This window comes from Curcuma longa, chromosome 3 (assembly GCF_044706935.1).
Source record: "Curcuma longa cultivar G26 ecotype Majalengka, Jawa Barat chromosome 3, ITB_CL_G26_1.1, whole genome shotgun sequence".
Classification (NCBI taxonomy): domain Eukaryota; kingdom Viridiplantae; phylum Streptophyta; class Magnoliopsida; order Zingiberales; family Zingiberaceae; genus Curcuma; species Curcuma longa.
Window position 1 is genome coordinate 11,240,038 of NC_133863.1, and position 7,869 is coordinate 11,247,906.

At 37.5% G+C, this 7,869-nt stretch overlaps 1 protein-coding gene across 1 annotated transcript; it reads left to right on the forward strand.

The window, feature by feature from the left end:
• Positions 1-338: 338 nt before the first annotated feature.
• LOC141824113 (chloroplast stem-loop binding protein of 41 kDa b, chloroplastic) lies at positions 339-5,547 on the forward strand. Its single transcript, XM_074711348.1, has 10 exons — positions 339-492; positions 565-702; positions 796-880; positions 1,167-1,259; positions 1,432-1,486; positions 2,361-2,421; positions 2,503-2,724; positions 4,614-4,730; positions 4,834-4,923; positions 5,197-5,547. The coding sequence occupies exons 1-10, from the start codon at positions 382-384 to the stop codon at positions 5,374-5,376; spliced, it is 1,152 nt and encodes a 383-aa protein (XP_074567449.1). The 5' UTR covers positions 339-381; the 3' UTR covers positions 5,377-5,547.
• The last annotated feature ends 2,322 nt before the right edge of the window (positions 5,548-7,869 follow it).

Consider the following 7,869-nt stretch of genomic DNA (forward strand, 5'->3'; position numbering starts at 1 on the left):
GTCAGAACAGAATAGAGATTTCCCGGCATGCTTATGCAATCCTTTTGACACTTTGATTGAAGAGTCTCTTTTTAGTGAAATACTTGACAATAATTCCACTTTAAGGTAAATGTACAGTCTGGTCGTAGCTGGAAGTCAAAAATGGCGACATCCAAGAGCCCGCGTCTGAGCCTCGAGATGACGATGACGAGGAGTCCGCACCTCGCGGTTGCGACTCACCCAGCAAAATGGCGAAGCAAAACAAAGCTGTCTGTGGATAGAATTCGAGGCGCTATCCTTCACACAAATATGTGATGACGAAGACGGGCTCGATCGAACCCCTCTCCGACCTCTTTAACTACCCTTCCTCACTGCTGTTGCTCTTCAATAGCAGCTGCGGCCATGGCCAGATTGGTGGCGGCTCAACCGAGGCAGGGCTCCCCATGGGCTGCCCCATTTGCCCCCTCTTCTCTTTCCGAGTTCCATGCAGCCGCTCTCGACCTCTCCAACCTAGTAAGAATCACTCTCCCTTTTAAAGTTTGGACCTTGCGATGGCAGAAATGAGATGCCATCGGTGTTTCGTAGAGGAAGAGGAGAGTATGGCAGAAGAAGGTGGCGCTTCGGGTCGCTGCTGTCTTGAGTGCGAGGAAGATCCTCATCATGGGCGGCACCAGATTCATTGGGGTTTTCTTGTCCAGGATCCTTGTCAAGGACGGTCACCAGGTGTTTGTTCTATTTCCTCAATGGCATTGACTCTTTGCAAATTAGTTGTATCGTGGTTGGCGATTGTGGAGTCAATGTCGATTCGGTTTGCAGGTGACTTTGTTCACCAGGGGAAAGGCACCCATCACCCAGCAATTGCCAGGGGAGTCAGATCAGGACTATGCAGATTTCAAGTCCAAGGAAAGTTTCTAATTCATCGGAGTCAGCATGGAACAAAAATATTTGGTTCTCGTTATTCTTGTTTGCATTCAATGAATGCGTCATAGACAGCAGCCAACTAATCCTTTATACTGTTTCTTCCAACTAAGACAACACAACTGTGTTCTTGAATTCAGCTATTTTCAACTTCTCGAAATGTCTAGTTCAACTATTTGAATACTCAGAGTCAACTTATACACATGGTGTTTACATATGTAACTTACAAGTTATATCATGATGTTTCAAGTTCCAACTCTGTTTTCTGCAGATATTACATCTGAAGGGAGACAGAAAGGACTTTGAATTTGTCAAGACAAGCCTTGCTGCTGAGGGCTTTGATGTTGTTTATGATATCAATGGTGAAATGACCATTTGTTTTCTTGAATTTTTGGTTTATGATATTATAGATCATGACTTGATAAAAATATCTTCTATATTTCAGTCATTTATGTTTCTCGATTGTTATTGTATAAAGATTTTGTTTTGGCAAACAGATGAAATTTGTTCTTTCATCGTCAATTCTTCTTTCAGGTCGAGAAGCCAGTGAGGTCGAGCCCATATTGGATGCATTGCCAAAACTAGAGCAGTAAGTTTCTTTTCCTTTTGGGGAAATTGAAACCCGAGATTCTTATCGAACTCTTAACATGAGTCTAAAATGAAATATTATGCAACTTAACATACTAATCTTCAGGCATTTTTTTTGGGTTTATTCTAAGCCTTTAAATACTGAAAGTAAAATCTAATCCCTGAACAAACTATGATAATAACGTTGATATATAGATTTAGCTATTACTATGCTAGTGATAATGTCTTGAATAGAGTTTGATGGATGGATTAGATTTATGTAGCCGGCCCCAAATTATTGAAATAAATACGGAGTTGTCGTCTTTGTCTTTTTTGTTAATTGTACATCATCCATTATCATGAAGCAACTATATGTCCAACGCACTTTATAATGTTCCTAGACCTCCACTAACTGTTCAATACAATATTAGGGCGACAGTGGGTAGGATCATGCTGGGTTTCAAAGAAAACCTAAAACCTGGGAGTATGTTCAAGTAGTTGCTTTGAGTGGGTTCAACGTTGAACGCTTTTGAGTCATTTTTTTCCCTTCTGGAAGTAAGTTTTTGATTTTTTTTTTCTCTTTGCAGATGAAAGTTGGATTTGATGAGATTGGGTTGTGATTTTTTTAAAATGTTTATTATTATATATAAAATCGAATCTTCATATATCAAATTGCACGTATAATATGCTTCCTCTTTAAGTGCTGGGTTGGATTGTAATCTTATCTAAAAAAAACCCACTAAAAATTGGATAGAAAAGTCAACAAGTTATTTAAATATTATCTTAGTCAATTCAATCTTTAGTTATTATCTGGTTGTTTTAATTTTACTTCAAATCTTTATGTACTCTTTACATAATCTTAGTCCATTTGATCTTTGACATGGATTGTCTCATAGGTTTATTTACTGTTCATCTGCTGGAGTATACCTCAAATCTGATCTCTTGCCACATTTTGAGGTGATTCTTTGAGATATATTGATAGTGTACTTTGTTTTCTTGTTTTGATTGTCTGCACTAATTTATTGAAGTAACTAACAGACAGATGCAGTTGACCCAAAGAGTAGGCACAAAGGCAAGCTTGAAACTGAAAGTTCGCTTGATTCTCGGGGAGTAAATTGGACGTCTTTGCGGCCAGTCTATATATATGGGCCCTTGAACTACAATCCTGTTGAAGAATGGTTCTTCCATCGCTTGAAAGCTGGAAGGCCAATTCCAATTCCCAATTCTGGTATTCAAATCACCCAGCTTGGACATGTTAAGGTTGGTCTTCTTATATGACTATGTCTATGGGAAAAAATTAGCCTAATAATTAGAACTTAAAAGGAAGTTGTATCTTTTGTTGGAGGATCACCGAACTAGGGGGAGGGGGTGAACAACACTGGCAAATTCGATTTTACACAAACTCTCACTCTCGATAGCATGATTACAAAATTATATGCAATGGAAAATGAAACATACAAAGAATCAAACACTTACAAGCTCAATCATGCTAACACAAGGCTCTTTATGTGGTTCGCTGTCCGCCCTCAGTTGCTACATCTACAACCTATGATCCGTTAGTAGATCACTCCTAGAAAGCGCATTAACTTTTTCCTCTTCGATTAACTAGTAGAGGTAAAACTTCTTACAATCACAAGGATTATAAGAAGATTACAAGGAGAATTAGCTTCTAATGGTGTTTGACCAACACAATTTCGTGAGCCTTTAAACCTCCAACCGAGTTTTCTTTTATAGCCTTTGAATCTTGTGCTATAAGTGTTGTATGGTCTATCATCATTAGTCAATTGGTCTGTTGCCATTAGTTGATTGGTATGTCATCATTAGTCAACTGCTTTGTCGCGATCCACCTTTTGTTTGGCAGAACAACTCTTGATTATTTTCCACGTTGGCATCTTTCCAGCAGTCGACTTAACCATGAACAAAACCATCTTATTCGCTAGCTTCTTGGACCCAGTCGACTGCACTAGTCGACTGCTCTACCAATCAACCGAAAATCACATTCTAGCCGATTGGAAAACACATTCCAATCGATTGCTAAACCCCTAGACCCCGAATCTATTTGGAGTATTGAATTTCTCAGCCACCAACCAATTGACTGTTAAACCCCTAGACCATGAATCTATTTGGGATATTAGGTTTATCAACCACTAGTTAATTGATATTCATCACCAGTTGATTGTTAACCTTGATCACAACCTCTTAAGGTGGAGTCCACCTAAGTTGAGTTCTACCCTTGTCTCCCATGAGTACAAGTCACTCAACTCTCACAACTCATTAGAGATTTATCTTGCAACTTAACTTCACCTTGAAGCCCTCTTCCTTTAGGCTTCACGTCCTTCGGATACACTTGAGCCCAAGGCCCCTCTTCGTACCATCCTTCAAGCCTTTGCATTTGAAGTTTGCTTCCTTCTGCCATTGTCCTTGTTGTCCCGATGCTTCTTGTTCTACAATCTCTTGGATGTCCCGTACCGTCAGTCTTCGATCTCCATGATTCCTGCACTAATAAACAAACAAGTCTAGATAAAGCGTCAGCTAAAATATTATCCTTCCCTTCAATATGAATGAACTGTGCTGGAATTCCCAGTCCAGTGATGAAATCCGTGAAATTTATCTATCGGACTCGAGAAGGTTTATTCTGAGCAGTCTTATTGAAAAAGCTGATGATGGCTTGACAGTCTGTTCTAATCATCAACTCTGGCTTGTCTAGATAATAAATCTTGAAGCTATTTAGACTGTTCATCACGGCAAATATTTCTGTGTCAATTGTGGACTTAATAGGATTAAACCTTCTGCTAGCATATGCACAGATCTTTTCTTCAGATTTTGGGTCGTATTTCTGGGCCTTCCATTTGCAAACAATGGACCTCTTGAGCCATTGAGCTACTAACCTTAGGTCAATGCTCCATAGTTGCTCCATGTGACTTCCTATGTACCTACACACTTGAACACACATTAAATACAACAAGCAAAGCATAATTTAAATCCTTTCCCAATTTCAAAATCCAAGGTCATACCGAATCACTTGGAGTACGATTGCACCAACATCTTTGACATCAAGACAAAATAGCATGCATATAAATTAAGGAATATAACCTCGATGTTGCTTTCATTGTGGACATCCTTTTGATTAAATATTGTTTTCATTGTAGGATCTAGCACGGGCTTTTGTCACGGTTCTTGGCAATCCAAAAGCAAGCAAGCAAGTATACAATATCTCCGGATCCAAGTATGTGACCTTTGATGGATTAGCAAGGGCATGTGCCAAGGTAATATATAGAACTAAGAAAATATTGTCTATGAACTTCTATACTTTGCTTCACTTGTTGAAGGAATAAATCTGCTTTTATTGGATTGTTTATACAATTACAGGCAGCTGGCTTTCCTGAACCAGAGATTGTTCACTATAATCCCAAGGAATTTGACTTTGGGAAGAAAAAAGCCTTCCCATTCAGGGACCAGGTATATTTGGATCATTGCATTGTAATGATCTGACTTCTCCGCTATATAGATTACATTTTAGAACAAAGTGCTTTTTTCTTGAAACAAAATCAGTCGCATAAAACTGATGAATATATGAGCAATTCTAGGTGCAACTTCTACCAAGCTAATAATTATGGATTGGGCATTATATATTGACATGATGATGGCCTTTGTTCTTTGCTTTGCAACTCAGTTGCATAAGAATATACTATATATATCTTAAGAATGACAAACCTCTTTGCCATGTTGCAGCATTTCTTTGCGTCAATTGAAAAGGCACAGAGAGAGCTCGGTTGGACTCCAGAGTTTGGCTTGGTTGATGGCCTTGCTGATTCATACAACCTAGACTTTGGTCGGGGCACTTTCAGAAAAGCTGCAGACTTCTCAACTGATGACATAATTCTTGGCAAATCTCTTGTCCTTCAAACCTGAAGTAACTTGAAGTCAATGAACCAAACAACCTTGAAGAGAGTTCTACTGAAACCCAAGTTATTTCTTAAAACTCAATGTGTAACTTCAAGTAAGATCCTTTGTTTCTCATGCTTCCATTGGGGCATTGTATTACTTTATTATCCAACAGGAAGATGGATGGCTGCTTAACCACTTGCTGCTTCTCTTTCCCTTGTCATTCCTTTAGCATTGATCAACAGATGGGATCCTTACAAGCTCATGAACTAGAAGTGTTACAGCCACGTCGCGATTAGAACCAGTGGAGGTGGCTTCTTTGCCACTGGATGTGGCAGGATTTAGTCGCCGGCACAACATCGTGCGGTGACTAAATCCGTTACCAATCCAACCATGGAGAACCCTTCACGGTGCAAATCCTTATCAATCTGCATGGCTATTTCTTTGTTGCCCTTGTATCATTATGCATAAATTTCACAAACTGGCCCAAGGCTCGTTGATTCCACCTACCAGTTGACCTACTCTTTGTATCGTGGCTCGATGTGTCAAACAAATGACGATAAACTAAAACCCAACTAACCTTCATAGTCATAGGACAACATACTAACTCATCAACAGCTTCTTCCAGGACAATGAGAAAATGCAGATCAGCCACACCATTTATACACTCGCGCAGGCTTATATGATGGGTTTGAAAGCAGAGAAATGAAACACTTCCAGGGAGAAACCATCATTACGTGCCTAGATTCAGTTAAATATGCTGCAATTGGCTGAAAGAAAGAAAGAAAACAATCCAGGGCTGCAAAGTTGATTCATCAACTCGATCAAAATTGGCACTTCCAACCATTATACTGTCACTTAGTGAAATAATTTTCTTTTGATGGCTTTTTACCTACGTTAGCTCGATCCTTTTTGTTATCACTGGATCAAACAAACTCCATTTGCAGGTATCTATTTCTTGGACTTTGTTCTATGAACTTGGTGGAAAGTGTGGGAGGTCCTAAATTAGAGGGACACATGAATGGAGTGATCAAATGACTACATGACAACCTTAATAGGCATAATCTTTCTCTAGGATTGTCAAACCAATCAAACCGCCCACGATCCAATTCAATTTAGCCCAGTCCGGACCATTCTCAACACAACCCATTTTATAACAGGTTATGTCATGCCAACTTGAACTTATTCTATAGGTTAAGCTAGGCGATAGAAGCTCAACTAGCATGCGAGGCCAAACACGACCACATGTCAAGCCATGCCAAGCACGGTTGAAATCAGGCTATCCATGACTTGGGATGTTGATCCGTGCCCCCATGCCAAATAGTCCAAACATTTAAAATATTAAAAATACTTTAAACATAGAACATAAAGTAAAAAAATTAATGAATACAGTGTTTGTAAGATATTATATAAACTCCATTAGAAAATAAATTTCTCAGTAATGTCACATTCAAAATTGGGGTTATTTTTTATTTATAATTTTATTTTTGTATTTTTTAATTTTTATAATTGTTTAAAATGTTTTCCTTTTTTGGATTTTTATATATTGTTTTCTATTTTTAAAATTTTTTCTGTTTTAAATCTTTTTTATTAGTTTTTTATATTTATATATTTAAGGCTCGATAGGCCTCAGCCAACTCAGATTGAACATCCCATGGTAACGTTAAAAATTGTGTTCAACGTGATCTATGATAGCGTGTTCTAACCCGACATATAAATCAATTGTGAAGGTTAAATCATGTTCAAATCCGAGCACTTAAAGTGAATAATGCCCAAAGGGCATGAAGTTTGATACTTTTAAAAGACGCACTTAAAAAAAAAATTCTTTATTTAAATCGAATCGAACTAATTAAATCAAATAAACATTTAATTATTTCATCAAAAAGTTTCATATAAAAGTGATTGATGATCTAAAAAATCTCATTTATTTTTAAATTTACATATCATTTTTAAATTTATCCATTTTTTAAAAAAAGTTTAGAATTTTAAAAAAATAAAAAATATAAAAATACAAAAGAAGGTTAATAAAAAAACTATAAAATTAAACAAACATTATAAAAGTAAAAAATAAAAATTATTTTTATAATTTTATTTTTCATAGCTAATTACAAGAGAAAAATGAAATAAAATTAGAAAAGAGAAATAAAAAAAATAAAGATCACTATTGAAAACACCTTTAAGCTAATAACTCAAAGCACATTTGGACTCCAGGTAGGGACGAAGTCAGAAATTTTATATTAAAGGGGTGAGAGATGTGTGTTTACATTGAGGAGGGATGGTTGTGTTGATGCCTTTCCCATTCGCCCCTCATTCACTTCCTATTTCTATACGCCTGCATCTTTTACACTAAAAATTGAGAGGGGCGCTACCACCGCCATCGCCCCCACCTTGGCTCCCCTCCGAGACATTGAAAAAAATCAACTCAAATAGTGGTGCTGGTTTCTAAGGATCAACACCATTGTGATGTTGTTATTCGGATATCAAAACCAATGCGAAATGTTGATCTCACAAAATGGTGGT

Excerpts from the sequence above, each read along its gene's own strand:
- LOC141824113 (XM_074711348.1), top strand. The coding sequence starts at position 382 with ATGGCCAGATTGGTGGCGGCTCAACCGAGGCAGGGCTCCCCATGGGCT. Across the intron at positions 703-795 it reads TTGTCAAGGACGGTCACCAG|GTGACTTTGTTCACCAGGGG; the intron begins GTGTTTGTTCTA and ends TTCGGTTTGCAG. Across the intron at positions 1,487-2,360 it reads GCATTGCCAAAACTAGAGCA|GTTTATTTACTGTTCATCTG; the intron begins GTAAGTTTCTTT and ends ATTGTCTCATAG.